The 22,019-nt window shown below is 39.1% G+C and overlaps 1 protein-coding gene across 8 annotated transcripts in view; it reads left to right on the top strand.

Moving 5' to 3' along the window:
• MEF2C (myocyte enhancer factor 2C) overlaps window positions 1-22,019 on the top strand; it is a 354,593-nt gene that overhangs the window by 242,580 nt on the left and 89,994 nt on the right. For all 8 annotated transcript variants that reach the window (XM_089679647.1, XM_089679644.1, XM_089679645.1 and 5 more), the window contains one exon: window positions 3,958-4,161. In XM_089679647.1, coding sequence (XP_089535773.1) covers window positions 3,958-4,161 — 204 coding nt within the window. The remainder of the gene's footprint in view (window positions 1-3,957; window positions 4,162-22,019) is intronic.

The following is a 22,019-nucleotide window of genomic DNA, read 5'->3' as shown; positions in this document are numbered from 1 at the left end:
CTTTTACAGCCTATATGGGTGTAAAAGCAATCAGTGTAAAAAAAAAAAAAAAAATCTTCATCACCCCCCACAAGTAGTACAGTGTCACCATGGTGACACTGTACTGCTAGGGTGACGGTATGTAAAAAAATAAAAATAAAAATAAAAAATAATAATATAAAAAAATAAAATAAAAATATAAAAAAAAATGTTTAAAAATTATAATTTTTGCTTATAAACTAATTTGGATTTTTTTTTTTTTTACTAAAAAGATAACGGAATAAATTTTGGCTAAGATTTATGATGAAATATTATTTATTTGCAAAATTTTATAAAAAAAACACTTTTTTTCAAAATTTTTGGACATTTCATTTACCTTAGCAAAAAAAATACAAATCCCAGTGGTGAATAAATACCACCAAAATAAAGCTTTATCTGTCTCAAAAAAATGGTAAAAAATTTATTTGGGTACAGTGTTGCATGACCGCACAATTGTCATTCAAAGTGTGATAGCGCTAAAAGCTGAAAATTGCCCTGGTCAGGAAGGGTGTAAAAGTGTCCGGTCTGGAAGTGGTTAACCACTTCCCATCTGGCCCATGTATGTAAACGGCTGGGCGGGAGCAGTGCAGGAGGGGGTTGCCGTTCATAAACAGCGTCTGCCGTTTTAGCCTGTGCACGCTCCCTGGAAACACCATTCGCTGTACCGGACCTCTGTGTGAGGTCCCAATCATGTGATCACTGGTTGTCCAATCAGTGATCACATGAATAGTAGTAAGCAATCATGTTACTTCTGACATCATTGCTTACTACTTCTGAAATCTGTGAATGTTCACAGAAGTCACATGGTACAAGGCTATTCACAACAGCCTTGTACCATGTGACAAGCTGTGACCAATCACAGCTCTCACAGTATTTCTCAGTGGCTGCACGAATGCAGCTAGAAAGAAGGAGAAATGATTGCTTGAAAATGATTGCTGTAAAAAAAAAAATTTGAAAAGTTATAATTTTTGGTTATTAACTAATTTGGGTTTTTTTTTTTTTTTTACCAAAAAGATAGCTGAATACAATTTAGCCAAGATTTATGAAGAAAGATTATTTATTTGCAAAATTTTATAAGAAAAACACTTTTTTCAACATTTTTGGACTTTTTTATTTATATAGCAAAAAAAATAAAAATCCCAGTGGTGAATAAATACCACCAAATTAAAGTTTTATCTGTCTCAAAAAATGCTAAAAAATCCATATGGGTACAGTGTTGCATGACCGCACAATTGTCATTCAAAGTGTGATAGCACTGAAAGCTGAAAATTAGCCTGGACAGGAAGGGGGTAAAAGTGTCCAGACTTGAAGTGGTTAATGATTGGTAAGCTGCAATATGGTTTTGGGTTTAATACCGATTTAACTCTACTAGTGTAATCCCCTACGAGCAATTGTGTGCATGTGTGTCAGAGGGGCATTGGTGTTCCATTTCTGTTTTTCTTTATAAAATACAATATCCCTTTTAGTTTCTCTATTTATTTAAAAGGCATCAGACAGTTTTTATCCAAGTTGACAATTATAGTCTAATTTTCTGGTTATTAAAAGGAACAACTTGTACGCATTACTCAAAGCTTTGTCGCCCTACCTTGTCACTAACCAATCACCATAACAACATGTTCTGAACACCGAAGTCAAATAATAAGGTAGTCTTAGTTTGGGACCCTATCCAGCAAATATTATCCATATTTAGGGAACTATTTTGCACCAGAAGAACATATTGGCTTTTCTGGCACTGAAGCAAGTTAGTAATATAAATATGGATGGCATGTTACTCATATATTTGAATGCAGTCTGTGATCAGTATAGTTTTTTTTTTCTGCTCTGTGTGTCAACATGCATTGCCTAGAGAATTTTCTTCTCTATATTACAGAATGTGGCTGCACTCATCAAGTGATTTTAGTAATGAAGCCAGTTGTCACTAAAGTAGCAAGTGATCATAATTACTGCAAGGCCTAGTCTGGTCTTTTTTTTTTTCCAGACTTGCCAACTGTCCAGAAATTTACAGACAGTCTTTAAAAATGCAGACGAGTTAAGATTGTTCATAAAGTCTGGGAAAAAACACAAATTTGTTCAACAAACATTCAGTCAGTTTAACTACATTTTTTAAACTTGGGAGTTTATAGCTTGCTAGTGGATCAACACTGAAAATGTGTTCTCCCGTAACTCACCTTCAATGATCCATTATGCACCTGCAAATGCTTTTTCATCCCCATACCGATTTGCAGTGAATATCTATTTATACTTTATGCACATGCTATTCCAGGCAAAGCCATGCATTTTTATATGTTGTGTTTTGGGGTTTTTTTGTAGATTATTGCATTATCTAACAGTTAAAACTGAACCCAGGGCAAGAATAAAGGAATTAACAAATGAATGCAATTATTTTTTTCAAATCCAAGCAGTGTAATTACCAGAATTTGACCTTGCATTAATTACTTGCAGACCCCTGTACAGCTGAACTAAGACTGGAGGAAGGAGAAGCAGCACAAGGCACCTATTCAGTTGTACTGCAGTGCATGCTGAAGCATGCTGATAGGTGGAGGGAGCAGAGATGAGCTCATCCATGTGCTGCTTCTACCTTTACTGTTCAGTCACAGACTGAGGATGAGAGGAGATCTGCAAGTGTTACTAAAGCAGAGAAAGTTTGTATGCCCTGCTGGCTGTGTTTTGTGACAAAGGTGTGTAAATCTTAGAACTTGACAGATAGAAGTACAAATGATTGGGAAGCTAAAACAGCTCCTATACATGTAATTTATACGTTTACCTAGTTTGTTGCTTAAAGTATACATGAAAAAATTACTTTGTAAACCAACCCATTCAGTTTAAAATAGAAATGAAAGGCAAAACATGTTAAAAAAAAATATATATATATATATATATATATATATATAGTTACTTTATAAAAGTTATAAATATCTTGTTTTCTTTATTTTATAAAAGACCACAAAATATGGGGCAGCACAGTGGCTATGTGGGTGGCACTATTGCCTAACAGCAATGGGGTTGTTGGTTCGAATCCCAATCACCTGCCTGGAGTTTGCATGTTCTCCCTGTGCCTGCGGGGGTTTCACCAGCTTCTCGATTTCCTCCCACACTCTAAAGACATAATAGTAGGTCAATTGGCTCCTGTCTAAATTGGCCCTAGTATGTGTATGTATGAATGTGAGTTAGGAACCTTAGATTGTACGCTCCTTGAGGGTTAGGGACTGATGTGAATGTACAATAAAGTGCTACGTAAAATTGACGGTGATATATAAGATCCTGTAATATATCTCTGTTCTCACCTGCATAAAGGGCTTAGAGAGCTAGAGGTGAAGAAACAGCAGTTCACTGATTTTACCAGTGAATGGCTGTGCAGGGGGGTGTCAGCACAAGTCTGACCATTGCAGAACAGTTAGGCTGTTCTCCCACCACAGCCAGAAAACCGACCATGTTGTAATGGATGTGCCCTCATGCCTAGTGTGGTCATTTTGAAATAGGAAACGGGGACTGGCAGGATCACCAGGTATTTCACACAAAAGAAGCAATACAAAAAGAACAGGATACTTTTTAACACAAGTACATGGTACAACAGGCACATCTCAAAAATATGAACGAATAGGGTAACATATTCTTTAACATTCTGCAAGTAGAACTAAACCAATTAATTTAATGGTTTTCCAAAACATTCAAGGCATGCTGTGAATAACTGTCACAGTTGCTTGTGCTGTCAAGCGACCTGTCAGGCCATCAAATAGCTGGTGTCATAACTGATCCCTTGTGCAGCACCATGACAACAGCAGATCAAACAGAGCCTGAGATGGAAGCTTCCTTGGCTGTAAAGGACAGGAGGGTTTAGTTCCCCCATAACTGCTATGGTCTCCCAAGTATCATAACATGTACTTGTGTTCTCACTTACAATGCTCTTTAGTCTTCATATCCTTTCTTTTATTTCTTCAGGTGACGTTTACGAAGAGGAAGTTTGGTTTAATGAAGAAGGCTTATGAGTTAAGTGTTCTATGCGACTGTGAGATAGCACTAATCATTTTCAACAGCACCAACAAACTTTTCCAGTACGCTAGCACTGATATGGATAAGGTCTTGCTGAAATACACAGAATACAATGAGCCACACGAAAGTCGAACAAATTCAGATATTGTAGAGGTAAGTTGAACATGTTTATTTTTACTGCAAGTAGACTTTAAATTGATCTCATTTTCTGTGTCAATGTTAGCACTTTTCCGCACAGATTTCTAAAAACTGTGGCAAATAAAAATATGGACTGTTTCCCAAAGCAACCAGATAGGTGTTAGCTTTCATGTTCTAACTTGCCTTGGAAATATGACTTCTGGATATTGTGGATGCTTTGGGCAACTTAGCCATTTAGCTTCAGTTGTTCTAAATAATTAACATTGTTATTTTCTTCCTTTGCCCAAAGCAGAAAATGTCAGGAACTGATTTACATTATGAACCTGATACAGCAAAAAATCTGATTCGGGTACCAGTTTGTTGCTTAATGGCAGTGAAGCAACTATAAGATAGGATACAATGAAAATGGAATACAAGGCATAAGAGGGATATTTATTGTCCTTGGCCTCCTATGGCAATCTCTAGGTATGCCTTCCAACAGTGCCCTTCACGAAGAGCTGTTTCAGTAGACATAAACTCAAAAAGTGAAGATTTGCTATCTTTTAGGAGACTTTTAGAAACTGGTCTTTCTTTCTTTGAATTCCACCTAAAAATAACAGTACACTTCGCTCTATTTGAGAGTGCCTAGCCACTCCAATGCCTACAGTCTCATAGCTGTATAGCTGCAGTACATGTTCTAAGGCACTGTTGCCTCTGACTGCTAGTCTCAAGAGATCTGGTCTACTGTATATAGTACTAGATCTGGCCTATACCAAGATTAGGCCTACATATTGAGTAGCAATAAATGGTAAGGCCATTTTCACACAGGCCGATTTTCTCAGCAGGGGATCTGTTCATTGATCCCCTGCTGAGCTGAGTGGAGTGGGCAGATGACAGGTCTTTGTCTGCTCCACTTATAGAGAGCAGAGACGGGCACAGCTTGCTCTGCCCTAGATGGGCTGGCTGTCCATTTACACCCGACTGCCTTCCGATCCAGCCAGATGGAGGGTAAACAATTCCTTTCTGTTAGTTTTTTCTGGATTGGATTGGCAAGTCTGTTTATATCCATTACGTCATACAGGGGAATGGATCAAGTTTGCCTGAAAATGGACAGGTGGACCCGATCGGACCACTGATGTAAAAGAGGCCTTTAGTCAGCAAAAGGAAAAAAAATTCCAATTTTAGTGACTAGTTTTTTGATCTCTGCCTGCCTTTTTGGGCACTTCTTCCAGAGTTCAGTTTCACTTGTACTTGTTAGCCTAAAACTGTCCAAAATGGCATCTTTTGCCCATACTTGTGGATTCATTATGCCTTCTAGGATTTGGTTCTGTGCAGAGCACAGTAACATTATTTAACATAGTAAGCACCTCATCGTGGCACAGGTCTGCTAAAGATAGGCAGAGAAACCCATGATCACAAACATTTTAATATACATCAGTCTCTTAGCTAAAGCTATCTCTCCTAGTTATTAGCTCCAGCCTCCAGAGCTACAGAGAAGGTGACACTTCTGCACATCACCCTTGCAAAAAGCTTTATGCCTGCAGCTGCTGCTACCACTTTCCAGCCTCTAGCTAATGAGCAGTTTCTATATTCTCTAGACAGTCTAAGATACAACTATATTGAAGTCCAGGGGCTGGATGAGGCTCAGCTGTGACCCCTTTCTTATCTTACTTTGACTGGATTTGGCATTCTCTGTGTTTCTGTTAGCTTCTGGCTTGTCAGTCATATGAGAAACTTTTAAAGTGAACACCACCCAATTCTGAAGTCCTAAATAAAACCGGGCCCATTTACTAGCCACTTCTGAGTGTTCCAGCTTATGGTGAGACTGAAAATGGTGACTTATTGAAGAAACAGAGGGTCAATAGTAATGAGGTCCGAGAACGGTAAATATGTCAGGGATCAAAAATACTGAGCTGAGAGTTACTTGTATTGGAAATGGATGTGGAAGTTTAGGCAAAACCAAACTAAGACTAAACCTTCTCCCACCCCCCACTCTAACCGTGTAAAAAGAGATCTGTATATGTACCTATTCTGGTCCAGTCACTCATTGACTTACTATGGGTTATCCATTGTCCCTCCTCTACACAGAAGCCACCACTATCATCTGATCCAGGGACCAGACCATAGTGGCTCCAGAATAGGTAAGTATACAGATCTTTTCTTTAAAGGGTTAGCTAGAATAGCCTTAGATTAGAGGTAGAAGTAGGTTTAGACTTAGTTAGATTTTGCCCAAACTTCCACTTTAAGTAACTAGAATTCAGCTTTACTTAAGGAACACTTTTGTGTTTGATGACCCATTGGCTAAGTTTTAAGAAAGATAATTACAAATTTCTGAAAGTAGGAAAATTGGACATGAATTGAATAAGAAAAGACAGTTGGCAATCCTGGAACCCTTGTTGGGCATCAAACAAGGCTGCAATCCAAGCAAGTTTAGGTCAGGAATACTATTTACTTATGTACTAGGATTCCAGCTTTGTTTTCTGTTTAACAGAGACTTTTTCTATATAGTTGCATAATTTCTGTTAAGAAGTAACAACATGGTGTCTGCTAGTTGAAATGAATGAAAACACAAGTATTAATGAACTATTTTCTTTCATGATCCCATTAGACATTTATTATTGTACACTTTTTCATTCCTATTTGCCTTGTGTTATATATTCATCTATTTTTTTAGTCTTCAGAAAACAGCAAATGAACATACAGTGTTTGTACCCCTACTAACTTGTAGGTCAGATGAATGTGGAACAGTCTGTCTGAAGCTTCTTTGTGTTTGTTACATTTTGGTTTATGTGTTTGTTACATTTTGGTTTATGTGTTTATGGTGAGCTCATCATTTTAGATATGTAGGTAGCAATCTGGGGCTTGTTCATACAGTATCCCTGAGACCACCCAGCCAGAATATATGAAAACATTTGTGGTATGTGCAGTTTATACAATGCCATGTTTTCTTTGCTTATCCCTTCTAAGAGAAAGTCCAGCTTACCTTCTACAGTGTATGTCTGAGGTCAGCACTTTGAGAAGCCTCCCTTCAAAAAGTTTAAGAGAGGTTCTATTGTGCCTAATATTATGTGTTGTAAAATGGATCTACCATAAAGGCCGTTTTCACCCAAAACTGATTTTCCAGTATTGTATGGTCTATTCTGTGGTACGCTTACAAATGACTGCAATCAAGAGTTTGGGTGCAATTTCCATATACTGTAGTAGTTGAGGTCCTCCTACAACACCTTATTGACACAATGAAACTGCACACAGGTAAACATTCTTTTTTACCTGTAACTTTTCAGTGCAGACTAGACGTGTGATTTGTTTCATTTAGATTTGTTTTTTGGAGTAAAATTTCATTTTCAGAGATTCGAATATATCTGGATCTCCAAATGGACACAGAAATGAATGGCAATTAATCAGAAAAAAAGTTATAACAAATTAACGAATGCATTTGTTTCATTCAGATGATGTCACACGATGCAATAGAAGTTCGGGCCCATGGGGAAGTTAATTCAATTTTCAAATTTGTTTGATAGTGAATGGATTTCATTTCATTCATTAATTTGATTGCACATGATGCCAGTCGATATTGTTCAATCAGCCCATGCCATTTCTCTTGGTGGGTTTGACTAACGTTCAGAATATTTAACCCGTCCGATTAGAATATATAGCAATCTTCTGAAAAATGTTTTGAATCCACCTGGACCAAAAAATACATAAAATGAATGCCGAAAATACGAAACGAATTCTGAAAACGAGTCGCGTCTACATGGCAAATTTGACAAAACATTTTTCAATGTATGAATGCATATGAAATGAAAATTTCCATAATGCACATGTCTAGTGGAGACATTTAAACATAGGCTTATATTAGAAATACATATGTGGATTTCACATGTTCCGCCTATGGCTGAACAAGTAAAAAGCAATAGATTTCTCCATCCACACTAAAAAGTTTGGATAGAGGAATCTGCCTGCCGGCTGTTGTATTAGAACTGTTGTGATGCCCAGGGCACCTGAATACCCATACAGTGACATCATCTAAAATGAAGCAGTCAGTGTTCGGCCAATGATTTACTCCCCACCAGCACAGTCAATTTTTAAATTTAATTTACTTTACTTTAGAGCAGCTACAAAACTATGTATTGGCAACCAACAAAGTAAAAGAAGTATGTTCCTGTTGGCACGAAAAAAATAATAATTTACAGTTCCTGCACAGTTAGGAAGCTATGTTATTTGTAGACCTCACACTCAAATGTTTCTTATTTTGAATTGTCATTTTTTTTTTTGTGTGCTGTTGAACACTTTGTATATCAGTGTCATACTCTGTTCATTGTTTTTTTGCTTTGCTCATTCAGACTGTCAGCAGCTGAAAGATAGAGGCTTCATGGTCCAGCTTGGTTATGATCTAGTCTAGTGTCAGTTTCATGAATATTCATATTCTGCTATGAGAATGTAACTATTCATGCACATCCCTTCCTGCAATGATCTAGACATGCAACAAAATTTACATGCTACAATTTTCAGTATCAGAACTGAAAGGTCGGGACAGAAAGGGTTTTTTTGGTACACGGAATAAAAGCTTATATATTTTCTTTGTAAAGAACAAGTGTCTACAGTGTAAGTAGACAAAGGAAAATCTGGATTTAGAACAGCAAATGTTTTATATGCCTCTCACCTACTGAATGTATAGTGGACTATTTGCGATCCCTTTGCATGCAAAGCAGAACAGGCAAGAGCTTCAGAGTAAACCCCTATGGACTTAAATGCTAATAAAATTACCCGTGGAGTTCATAGCAAGCAACTATATGTACCTTTGATGGATCTTCAGTTATCTTCCAGTGCATTGTGGGGGCCCTAAAACTGGGTTACTTTACACTGCAAATACACTATAGTCCTCCCTTGACACCACCCACATTATGTTAATCAATTGCATGGAGAGTGCTGAAGGTTTCAGGGTTCTCGGGGCCTGGAACAATTGTATAGATGCATAGAGTTACCTACTGGTGCCTGTTATAAAGACATGATCATTCCCATTTCCTTTCTAGGTGATGGATGTCAGATAGCCCTGGAAATGAGTGAGATTCTTTCAAAAGGAGACACAGAAAGATTATAAAAAAGCTGAAGGAGGTTCTAACCCTCCATTTCTTGTAATGTTTAGCTTGCGATTTGGCTTTAGATGTCCTTTAAGGCTAAATTCCAAGTAAAAATCAAACGTGACCATTGCAATGGGGCTTCCCCTGTGCAGGGGTGAATGTTGGTTTTGATCTAAGAGGAACATAAACAGCAGTTTTACTTACCTTATCCCTTGCTCCCCTGGTAGCCAGCACCCTCCTCTTCACTCCAATGTCCTGGGTTGTGAGTGGGCTCTCAGGGTTCACACTTACAATGTAGGACTGTGTGCCCTGTATTGTACATGCTGACATCAGAATAGGACTGATGGGGCCATGGAGTGTATCAGCTTTGAAGGACCGGTTGTACAGCTTGGAGGGTGCTTGTAGCACAGAGAGATAAGATTAACAAAACTGCTTTTTATGTTACCCCAGATCAAAATGAGAATTGAGCCCTTGCAGTGCAGAGTGCAAGATTAATGTTTGATTTTACCCAGAGTTCAACAGACTTCATTTAAAGTGACATCAGGTTTAAAAAAAAAATATTCAACTATGTACTCTTTAAGTGGTTGCATTCTCTGCATTATGGTAAAAAAAACCTTCCATGGTCGGCTCACCACACCCCCCCCCCTAAATAGTTACTGAAGCCCGAACTTAATCCAACGCTGTCCCCGAGAACAGCAGTGCTGCTCTCTCTCCTCACAGGCAGCAGCGGGAGCCATTGGCTCCTCCTACTGTCAATCAAATCCTGTGAAGAGGGGGCTGGGGGCAGGGCCGAGCCTTGCTGTATATTATTTATTATTACAGGTTAGAGCATCATTAATTTACACAGCACTTTACATACATATTGTACATTCACATCAGTCCCTGTCCTCAAGGAGCTTACAATCTAAGGTCCCTAACTAACATTCATACATATACATACTAGGGCCAATTTAGACAAGAGCCAATTAACTTACCAGAATGTCTTTGGAGTGTGGGAGGAAGCCGGAGTAACTGGAGGAAACCCACGCAAGGATAGGGAGAACATGCAAACTCCAGGCAGGTAGCATTGTGGCTGAGATTTGACCCAATGAGCCTAGTGCTGCCAGGTGGAAGTGCTAGCCACTTAGCCATTGTGTATGTCTATATATGCACACAGCCTGGCTTGGGATCAAGCCCGCATGAGTGTCCCCATAATATGCAGCTTGCTATAGTGGCTCTTGGAAAGGAGGAGGAGAGTGTTGGTATGGGACACCAGAAGAGGACGTTTGGGGTTGCTCTGTGCAAAACCATTGTATAACATGTTTGGTATTTAAAAAATGTATAATTTTTGCAACAAGTAACTCTCCAACTCTCAGCCTTCTCCAAATCTCCATATTTCCTTTTATTTTTTGTTGCTGTGATCTGCCTTTATGTTATTGGGTCCACTGTGTGTAGGAACATCCACCCTCTCTTGCTTGCTCCCGACATGGACTAGGGATTATGAAGTATGGGATTGTAGTAGAGCAGTACACATGACACAGCTAATGTGAACTGCTTGTTCCAAACATACAGAAGTGAAGGTGAAAAAGAGAGGTTTGAGAGGTCACAGATGATGTTACAAGGAGGCAAGAAAAACACAGTAAGAAACAATTTAATGAACAAGACATTACAGGGCTATTAGGTAGTGAATGTGTATATGTTACATTTGTAGCATAAGGATATCAATAGGGTCACTTTTACCCTAGGCTCACACGTAAGCGTTTTCTACAGCGTTTTCATTTTGCAGAAACGCAGTACAGTCCATTTAACATGATTTCCTATGGGACATGTTCACAAAAGTGCGTTTTCACCTTTTGCATTTTTTGGAAAGGGACAGGGACTTTTTTTTAACACAAAAAGTTGCGTTTTTGTTTCTATAGACTTCAATGGAAATGCGTTTTTAATGCATTTTTGATGTGTTTTGTGTTTTGCGTTTTAAATCTGCCAAGCAACAAGAAAATTTTAAAAATGTAAAAAAATGCAAAACACATAAAAAACACATCAAATACGCAAGTGCAAAAACGCAAAGCAAAGCGTAATGCAGAAACGGCTCAAATGCAACCTGCATAGGTGTAAACCTAGGGCAGTGGTCGGCAAGCCGCGGCTCGCGAGCCACATGCGGCTCTTTACACATTTTAATGCGGCTCTTCTGTGTGCCGGGCGCTCGCTCCCCTCCCCTCCCCTCCCCTCCCTCCTCTCCCTCCTCTCGGGCGGCCGCTCCCCTCCCCTCCCTCCTCTCGGGTGGCTGAGGACTCTGCAGCTAGCCCAGCAATGATTGGCCAGTCTCGCTGCCACTCACATCCTGATAGCTAGTGATTGGCTGTCAGGATGTGTGTAGGCGGGGCAGCGTGACGAACGTGAGGGGAGCTAGGCTCCTCTCACAGTCCGCCCTGAAGACCGGAACGGCGCGGGAAGCACGGCGAGAGGAACGCGCGGAGCAAAGGTAAGTGAATTGACACAGGAGGGACTTGACTTACTACTTGCTACTTACTTACTACTACTATATGAGGGATGAATTAATATGGGGGATGAATTACTATGGGGGATGAATTACTATATGGGGGATTAATTACTATGGGGGATGCATTACTATATGGGGGATGAATTACTATATGGGGGATGTATTACTATGGGGGATGAATTACTATATGGGGAGGAATTACTATGGGGGATGAATTACTATGGGGGATGAATTACTATATGGGGGATGAATTACTATATGGGGGATGAATTACTATGGGGGATGAATTACTATGGGGGATGAATTACTATGGGGGATGAATTACTATATGGGGGATGAATTAATATGGGGGATGAATTACTATAGGGGGGATGAATTACTATATGGGGGATGAATTACTATATGGGGGATGAATTACTATGGGGGATGAATTACTATATGGGGGATGAATTACTATGGGGGATGAATTACTATGGGGGATGAATTAATATGGGGGATGAATTACTATAGGGGGGATGAATTACTATGGGGGATGAATTACTATATGGGGGATGAATTACTATAAAAACTCATTGAAACTAAAAACAGTGTACCATCCTATGTATTTTCAGTTTTAAAAATGTGGCTCTCAAAATAAATTTCAATCGTGGTTTTGGCGAGATTTGGCTCAGTTGAAAAAAAAGGTTGCCCACCACTGACCTAGGGGAACGGAATGAAAAGGGGAACAACGTGTAACTTACACTGAGCCACAGCTGTCTGCATTATGTTACTGAATATAGTATAAAGTCTAACGTGTGTTTTGTGGATATGAATGCATATTGGACACTGTAGTATAAAAACAGCAGAGTGAAATGATCAAATCATACACTGCATTTGTGACTCACAAAGGTTGTGCCCAGAGTAAAATCTCAATTAGTCAACAGATTCAGCTTACGGCATGTGACATTCCATTCAAATCCACGCTGATAAACCCACGTGCATCCCTGACAGCAATCCTCCAATCCCATTTTCTTGATTGTCTTATTTTGCTTCAGCCTGTCAAATCTTAAGAGCTGCCAGCAAGGACTGGTGATCTGGCTTGTGTCAAGTCACCTGTTGGGATGTTTTGAATAGGAATGCAGGAAAAGTCATTTGCCATGCCATTGCTTGTAAAGGTAGCAGTAAATAAAAGTATTTTATGAAAGTATTTTTATATTGATTAAAAATGGGAAATTCATATATGTATTCTACTGTAAATAATCAGATTTCTAATGTAATTAGTTGTTAGTGAAATTGAAGACATTGCTAATCACCATAAAAAACTGGGTGATACTGAACTATACTATATACTATTATTGGTAAAGTGGACCTATCTTCATTTTATTTATTATACTAAGGACTGACAAATTATAGCAACCAGGTAGAATAAATGAGTTCTTTACTAAAACTGGAGAGTGCAAAATCTGGTGCAGCTCTACATAGAAATCTTTCAGCTTTCAGGTTTTTTTGTCAAAGCTTAATTGAACAAACTGAAGCTAGAAACTGATTGGCTACCATGCACAGCTACACCAAATTTTGCACTCTCCAGTTTAGTAAATTAACCCTAATGCCTTTTAACACCAAACAAATGCTTGTTGCCTGGCTGTTTTAGGCTTCATTATTTTCACTGACCTGGAACAAGCATGTTGCCAGAGAAGTCGGAGCAACGTCAGAACTCTTACTCTGCTCAGTCATTCTGTAGTGTCAGTGGCTTAGACAATGTGGGAAAAAATGAATAGCTGTAATTGGCTACACATATTGTACATCCCTTACATATGTAATTACCAATTACACAGAGTAGAAATGAATGGGCCACACAGTGATGTCATTACCGATGTAAAACCTGCTTTTAATATAATAAATAGAGGATTCACAACATATAGTCTCATCTGTTCACCTCCTGCTCTAATGTGTTTCACCCCACAAGGTGCTCAAAGTGATACTAAAGTCTTAACAAGAAAAAAGGTCATACTTACCTGTTCTGTGCAATGATATTGCACAGAAAAGTCACCTCCTCTTCTGCCTATCCCACGCTTTTGTTGTCTGCTCCTCCCTCCTTCAGTTGCCTCCTGTAGAAAGCCATGCATGCATACATGCTCGCTCCTGAGCCAGGCTGTGTGTGTTTATGAGCGGTAAGTAATGCCCTCGCTCACTCCTCACGGGAGTTTGACTGACAGCTGCAGGAGCCTTCAACTTCACTGCCCTCAGCTTCTTCTGTGAAAAAAGGAAGTGAGGGAGTGGTGACTTGGATCCAGGTAAGTGTAGGGATGAGGGTAGGGTAGGAGAGGTAGTGGGGCTCTGTTTACCTAAAGAGAATGCATTAAGGTCAAGATTGTTTAGACTTTAAAACCACTTTAATCCATGATTAAGCCTTTTGTGTGGTGGTATGCATTGGAGCTGGAGGTGGACAGGCAAGACTACACTCACCAGCCACTTTATTAGGTACACCAATACATTTAGGCATCTAGATGTGGTGAAGATGACTTGCTAAAAATTTAAACCGAGCATCAGAATGGGGAAGAAAAGGGATTTAATTGATTTTGAACTTGGCATGGTTGTTAGTGTTAGACGGGGTTGGTCTCAGAATTTCAAAAACTGCTGATCTACTGGGATTTTCATACACAACCATCTGTATGGTTTACAGAGAATGGTCCAGAAATGCCTTGTCAATGTCAGAGGTCTGAGGAGAATTGGTAGACTGGTAGAAAGGCAGCAGTAACTCATGTCAATATGGACCAAAATCTCTGAGAAATGTGTCCAACACCTTGTTGAATCTATGCCAAAAAATAATTAAGTCAGTTCTGAAGGCAAAAGGGGTCCAACCCAATACAAGCAAGGTGTGCCTAATAAAGTGGCCAGTGAATATATATGTATATTGTGAATCCTCTATTTATTATATCAAAGCCAGGGACAGAATCAGTGATGCGCACCTGGGTCTTCATCTAATGGGAGCTGGAAGTACACGGCAAGAGGCAAGTTTGGAGCTGCTAAGCTATTATTAATTCAACAAATTACACAGAAACAAAGTGTGAATATCTATGTTAAAGTAGAAATGTAGTCACAACTTTTTCTCAGTTTAGATAGAGTAAGGGAGGGTTATAACCTCTGTCAGTTTTTCGCTTTCTGTATCCCATTGGAGGGATTTCCCTTCACTTCCTGTCCCATAGCCAAAGTGAGGGAATCCCTGGTAGTCACAGGAACTAGTGTCCCCATTGGAAGTCCCCAAAGTCACAGGAACTAGTGTCCCCATTGGAAGATTTCCCCTCTATCCCTGTTCTGATGACAACCCAACATTTGGGATTTTCTTTCCCTTTTACTCTCAATAATAACGGTAAACATGACAAATAGAGAAATCTCTCTATTGGGGGCAGGCGTAAAAATGGGAGAGGTATTCAAATCCCTCTCTACTATATCTGAAAATGAAAAAAATACTTTTACCTTTAGATATTTTATTAGTACGGTATGGTGATCTCTACCACATTTATTTCTGAAAAACACTAAAAAAAGATGATTATTTTTGTCCAACAGCCAAGTTCAATCTGTTTATGTTATATTTTAGATGTTAAGTTAGCACTTTCTTTTTACTTTCCACTGTTTTTTTTTATATTTGAGACTCCCTGCCTATCATGATCTATTCTGAAAGCAGCTAATAATGTGAAGCAATAGCAAATATGACAAAGTTTTGTGTCTATTTGAGTAACATGTCCCTGCTGTAACTATAATGGTGCTTGAGGGTACCCACCACTACTGGTCTGTTATTGCTCCCTGAAACAGATGCATTTGCCTGTAATCACAGTGGTGATGAAATCCAGGTTACTATTGGACCTCATAGGCATCTATGTTGGAGTGGGAAAAAACACAGCTGCATGTCTTTTTGTAATCATCACAGCTATCGTTACTTTTTTTTTCTTGTACAATGTAACTTTTCAAGCAAGTTCATGGCTATGGAAGAAGGGAGCTTTGTAGGCTAGCAGCTCAGACATACTGTAACCACATTAATATGTCATTGTCATTAGTAAACTGTCCTTGTGTTAAAGGGATTTGTGTTCGAGAGATCTGAGATGCTTTTACAGAATGATCTTGTCCTGATAGTGCTGATAATGGGGCTGTCATCCAAACTATTCTATTAGCAATCAGAAAATGGGATGCTGAGTAATCTCCCTCTCCGAGGGCCAGGTTACATAAGAGGCTGCAGTTCTACATACGACTTCAGTCTGGTAATAATTATGTGCACTTTAGCTCATGTAATAACAACACAAACAGCTTGCTGACAATTTGTTTCTACTCAGCCAAGTGGTATAAAAACATTTCAGCAAGAATTGTGGCCAACATTTCACTTCTACCTGTGACCCCCTTGGGATGATTTCCTTTCATTTCCTGTTGAGGTCGCAGTGGTCAATAGGATAGAAAGTAGAAGATCTCTCCCAATCAGGATCACAGATGTCAATAAACAAAAAATGTCAAATTGTAAAAATCTTGAAACTATCAAATTTGTATTGCTGGTGGTGGTCCCAGTGGAGAGAGCGGGCATGTAAGTGAAAGTAAATCTTCTCAAACATACATATCAATGAAAGTCTGACAGTGGATTGAATCCCTCCTCGCACTATCCAGAAGTAACAAACCATTGCACTTTTTTTTCTTTTTACAAACAATTTAATTTTTCAAGAAATAGACTGTAAAATGACATTACAGCATCAAACGGTGACCATTGCACTTTTTAAGAGGCATGATATAACGTCTATATTGTCTCCTCACTGCTTATTTGTATGTCTGTACTGCAAAAATATGGAGAACATGTATTATTATTAGTTTTAATAGTAGTAGTAGTAGTAGTAGTAGTAGCAGTAGTAGTAGTAGCAGCATTATATAGAATTTATATAGTGCTAACAACTTATGCAGTGCCTTATAATATAAATGAGATAGTACAGTTATAATACAAAATCAAAGGGTTAGGGGGGCCTGATCTGTGAGGGTATGATGGCTGTAAGTTGATAGAAAAAATAAAACTTTAGTAGTTAGGCAGGATAGGCTTCCCTGAGGAGATGAGTTTTTAGGGATCGCCTGAAAGTGTATTGAGTAGTAGGAGAAAGCTGGACAGATTAAGGTAGGTAGTCCCAGATGATGGAAGAGGCTCTGGAGAAGTCCTGGAGGAGAGCAGAGGAGGAATTGACGAGGGAGCTAAAGAGCAGGAGGTCTTGAAAGAAGCAAATAGGATAGCTATATTTGGGATATTGTGAGATTAGTTTGGTGATATAGCTCACAGGAGAGTTGATGATGGTTTTGTATGTTGTTGTTAGTATGTTGAATTTTATTCATTGGATGAGCAGAAACAAGCGGGGGGAATTGGAAGACAGGAGTAGAGCACATTGAATGGGTGGTAAGGTGGAGCCTGGCAGCAGCATTCATGATAGAATGAAGGGGTGGCAGCCTATGTTGAGGTAGGCCAACGAGCATGGAGTTACAATAGTCAAGAAGAGTGCTAAAACGTAAATTGGTCCTGTCAATACTTAAGGAGGGGAATATTTTGGAAATGTTCTAGTGGTGAAGGTGGCAAGATTTGATTGGACATGGGGCTAAAAGGAGAGGATGGAGTCCAGGATAGCACCTAGTACCCTGCATGTGTGCATGTGTTTGTGTGTGTGTGTGTGGGGGGGGGGTTGGTTTGATAGTTGTGTTATTAGTCTCAATGGACAAGTCTTAAAAATTATCATTTTAAGGGAAAAATATTCAGCAAGGTTGAACCATTCAGGGTGACAATACACAGAAGATCATTGGTCCAGCCACTGAAAGTGAAGCTCCTAGCAACTTTAAAGAACACCTCTAAGGGTAATATATATATATATATATTTATAATGCTAATTTCCTGTAAAGATGCTGATATCCTGACTGTGTCCAGAGTCAGTGACCTGCAACAAGCATGCAGATCAGAAAAGTAAAAATCGTTTACAGTCAGTGAGTTAAAGACCACTGAAGCCATAGGATTTTTATGACAGCCAGGGAAGTAGCATTTTAGAAGAAAAGTTCAGAGTTGGCAGTCTCTATTCTTCCTCAAAGCAGGTGTACTTAAACCCAACTCCAGACAAAACGTTTACTTAAGCTGCCCATACATGTGTCAGTTTTTTTTAGTTCTGCCAGCTGGTTGAATTAAAAAACTGATTCAAATCCCCCATCCACACATTTGGTGTGGATAGGGGAACCCTTTCTGCTGTGTCTTTGTATTCTGACAGCAGGGAGACTCCCTCGCTTACCCCTGTCTGAATACACGGATCAGCAGCACAGCCTATTGGCTGTAGTGCTGATTGAACTGAAATTTTCCAGCAGTCCTGAATGTGAGAAGCCGAAATATAGATTGACTTCTCATGAACTGGAGTTCCTGCTGAACTGCCCAAATTTTCATCTATGTATGGACAACTTTAGTTCTTGGGAGGGTTAGAGATTTGTCAGGTTTTTTTTTTTGCTCATTTGAGTCCCTATGGGGCAGATTTTTCTTAGTATCCTATCAGAACAGGATGTGAAGAGGAATCTTTCCAACAGAGACACAAACAAAAACACACAGCACAGTTGAAACTGTCAGAATATCTGTTTTTATTGCTATCTAAGCCTACCTATGACAACTGCATATCCTACTTCCCCCATTTCTTCTACAAGCATAACAGGGACAGGAAACAAGAGGGGTCTTGGACAGAAATAAAACCATGATAGAAAATGTAACTCTTTGCTACAATTATGTTTAAATAGTGTTACAATGGTACAATTACTGTATTTTTAAATAATGTTACATGAAATTATTTAGCTATTAGACGTAAACTCCTTCATTTCTGCCTTGATGGAAGTGAGAATTTTTTCTCTTTGGCGGCATGAGACAAGGTTTACATTGCCTCATGTTCCTTTAGATGTTTCCTGCTTCTACAGACCTAAAATAAAACAGCAGATGGATACAGAAGCTGCATTGCTGTCCTTCGTGCCTATAGTGTCAGGAACAGGTGGCATCTTAAGTGAGTAGAGATTAATAGGAATGACTCCCATAATGTAAAGGGTGAAGTCATTCATATATGGAATCTCTTTCTGGAGTAGCAGACCAAACCAGAAATGAGAAGACCTCTTATCACCTTTGGCAACGGATGAGAGATTTGTGTTCCTCTTGTGCGTTTTTTATTTATTACTTTGCTTTGCAGTATTATGTAGTCAAAGAAAAACCTTGTTCAATAACTTTGTGCCACTGATATAAACTAAATTGCTGAACCAATATTCTGACACATGTTGAGATTGTTTTGATACCAGGTAGAATCAATTGTCGTGCTTATCATATATGCATGTATTAGCAAATTTACATTTGACATTGGGCCTTATTCAATAAAAAGGTGCAAAGTTTTAAAGGATACGTTCACCTTTCTAAAAAAAAATAATCAATGTACATTGTTACGTAGGTTTTTTAGGAGCCTGTAAAGCATTGTACCCATAAGTAGCAGATCGTGGCTCCTGCAGACTGCCAGGGTATCTCTCTGCTCATATCTCATTCAGGCAGGCAGTTACACATTGATAGGAAGACTCAGTGAACTACCTAGCTCACTTAGCGCACTGGTAGTTGATTTAGAACTTCAGGCTGACATCCACAAAAGCTGACGGTACTTGTAGTTCATTAATTCACAGATCAATGTGAATGAATGATGCAGTCATGTGGGTGCAGCCCCAAACAGCCACATTCTTTTTGAATTGTGATAGGGGGTGTGGGAAGAAGATCCCCTGCCTGCTGTCAAAATGTGAAGGGAATCAGCGAGAGGCTGCAGGAGTGGGAACATGTTACATGTTCCACCCTAGAAATGGGTGAAAGATGTAACATGATTCCAAAGGTGAACTTTTCCTTGAAAGACTTCTAAAGCTGGCCATACACAGCATATATTTGGGCAGATTTCTGTAACTTGGCCAAAATTGAAGCCATGGGTGGTCCTGTCAGGTGCTGGTTGCAGTCACTGTCCACGTGGACAGGCAGCTGCAGGTTCTGTGGCTGTCTTAATATAGTACTGGGCAGTGTGGATCTCTCCATTCATATGTTTTGCGTGGATTGGGAAATTAGTTGATTTCTCTCATTCAGCCCATGTGTAGTCTACCCTTTCAGACCGATATGCAGCTAAAACTAACAAGTAGACTTGAGGATATGTGTGTACAGCTGTGACTTACCACTTTGCAGTTCTACCTCGTGCTCACTGTGTTGCCAGTATTTAAAAATGTCTCTGCAAGTCCTTTCTGAATAACACTACTCACAAACTAGACTCTTTCATCACTGGATTTTTACATGATAGTTAATGTGGTCAGTAAACATTTTGTCTAAAAAAAATAGGTTAGGTTTAACGTACAGTTATTTTTCAAAGCTGCTTACTGTAATCTACTTTTTGTAAAGCATTTTTGTTGAGAACTTTTTTCAAATACTTTGAGAAGATTTTAAATGTCCTCTTCATAACACCTCTTCCTCTGTTCTGGGCCTATAGCCAGCCTAGAATCATGGGAAGTGCAGTCCAATAACTGCCAAAACTTGCCTATACCTGTTGATATAAATAATTTGCATCGCCATCCCTTGCTCCTTGAAGTTCTAGTTCACAGCTACAGAAAATCTTGCCTGGCTGACAGTTAGGAAAAATATTACATGTAATCTTCTCATATGGCCGTAGCAGTGAAACATTTATTCCAGTCCGGTCATAGAAGAATGTTCTTTGTTTTCACTGACACTGCCTCACATAGTAACAGCTTGTTGTATTTGAGCTTCATTGCCAGAGGGCAGGTTTATTTTTAAATCACTGAACTCCAAATTCTCTTTATTTTTCCAAGATTGGAAGCAGCTGAAATGCCTGAAGTTACAGGTTGGAGACTTGCTCTACAATACGCAAAGGGAAGTGCTGTCTCCTCCCCCTTTTGTTTTTTTTCTTTTATTTTTCCTAATAAATGTCTGTTAACTGGTAGTCACCTAAAAATAGAAAGCCATCTGACTAAAAATAGAGCAGCTTGCAGTCCTGCCAAGGAACATGAAGAGGAATAGGCGTGGAATAGAAGCCTCAGTAACCCGGTCCTATTCATTCAGCCATCCCTATGAGAATGCAAGCAATGATAAAGTGACCTTGAAAAACCACAGGCCTTAGCTGCTCTCTTCAGACTTCTGGGTGCCACTAAACATTTCAGCCCAAGGATATATTTTTTCACATTGATCGTAAACACTTTCAGAAAGGCAAGGCATTGTTTCACAGACCTTGCTGTCTGGAACTTTCCTGTGTTTTATTTTTCTCACAATCTACAGGTATACGGTTTCATACAAACAGCAAATTGTTCATTGAAATGAATCCATTCACTTCTGAATCCCTCAATAAATAATACACACATAAAGAGATTTAACAAAAAAACTTGTATTTAATTAAATCTTGAAGGAGTGTTTTTATTAATATAAAATAAAGGAAAGTTTTCAAGTACTTTATTTTTATTTTACATGTTTTAATTACTTTAGGTAACATGGCAATCTTATGAAACATCTACAGTATATTATAATTATATACAAGAGCTAGACAAAAAGTAATGCAAAAATGGGCATAACTTTAATATTAACTTACATAAGAAGTTCAAATGTCACACTAGTCTATAGTAAATCTTCTTCATTTTACATTTCAAGCAGAAGCAATGTGCTGTCATTGAGTTATTGAGGAAGGAGGGATGCAGGCTGTCCGACATCCACAAAACTCTACAGGATTTTTACATAGATGACACATTAACAGGAGCAATGTGCACAGATGGATAAAGACGTTTAAAGAACGGGAAACCAACAATGAAGACAAACCACAAATTGGGAGCACATAAATTTCAGACAGCCTGCACCCCTCCTTCATCAAAAACTCGATGACTGTACATTGCTTCTGCTGCCATCATTTAACTGCAATGCAAAATAAGAAGATTTACTATAGAACAGGGGTTTCCAAATTTTCTAAACAGATGGCCAGATTACTGTCCTTCAAAATATAGGGGGGCCATACTGTGGTCAGTGGGAGAAGAAAGTACCCTGGCTTAAGCAGAGGTAAACAATGCCCCATCGTTGTTATTAGGGGGAGTAAAGGTGCCCTTTCATTGCTATCAATGGAGGGAATAGTGCCCCATCATTGGTGTCAGTGGGAGGAATAGTGGCCCATCACTGGTATTAGGGAGAGTAATAGTGCCCCTTTGTTTGTATCATTGGGAGGAATAGTGCCCTATCACTGGTGTCAGTGGGAGTATTAGTGCCCCATCATTGTTGTTGTTGGGTGGAATAGTGCCCCGTTGTTAGTGTCAGTGGCAGGAACTAT

This window comes from Staurois parvus, unplaced genomic scaffold (genome assembly GCF_062004578.1).
Source record: "Staurois parvus isolate SC_StPar_1 unplaced genomic scaffold, SC_StPar_1.0 ptg000229l, whole genome shotgun sequence".
Taxonomy (NCBI): domain Eukaryota; kingdom Metazoa; phylum Chordata; class Amphibia; order Anura; family Ranidae; genus Staurois; species Staurois parvus.
The sequence above is the reverse complement of the archived record's forward strand: the minus strand, read 5'-3'. Positions and strand labels throughout refer to the sequence as shown.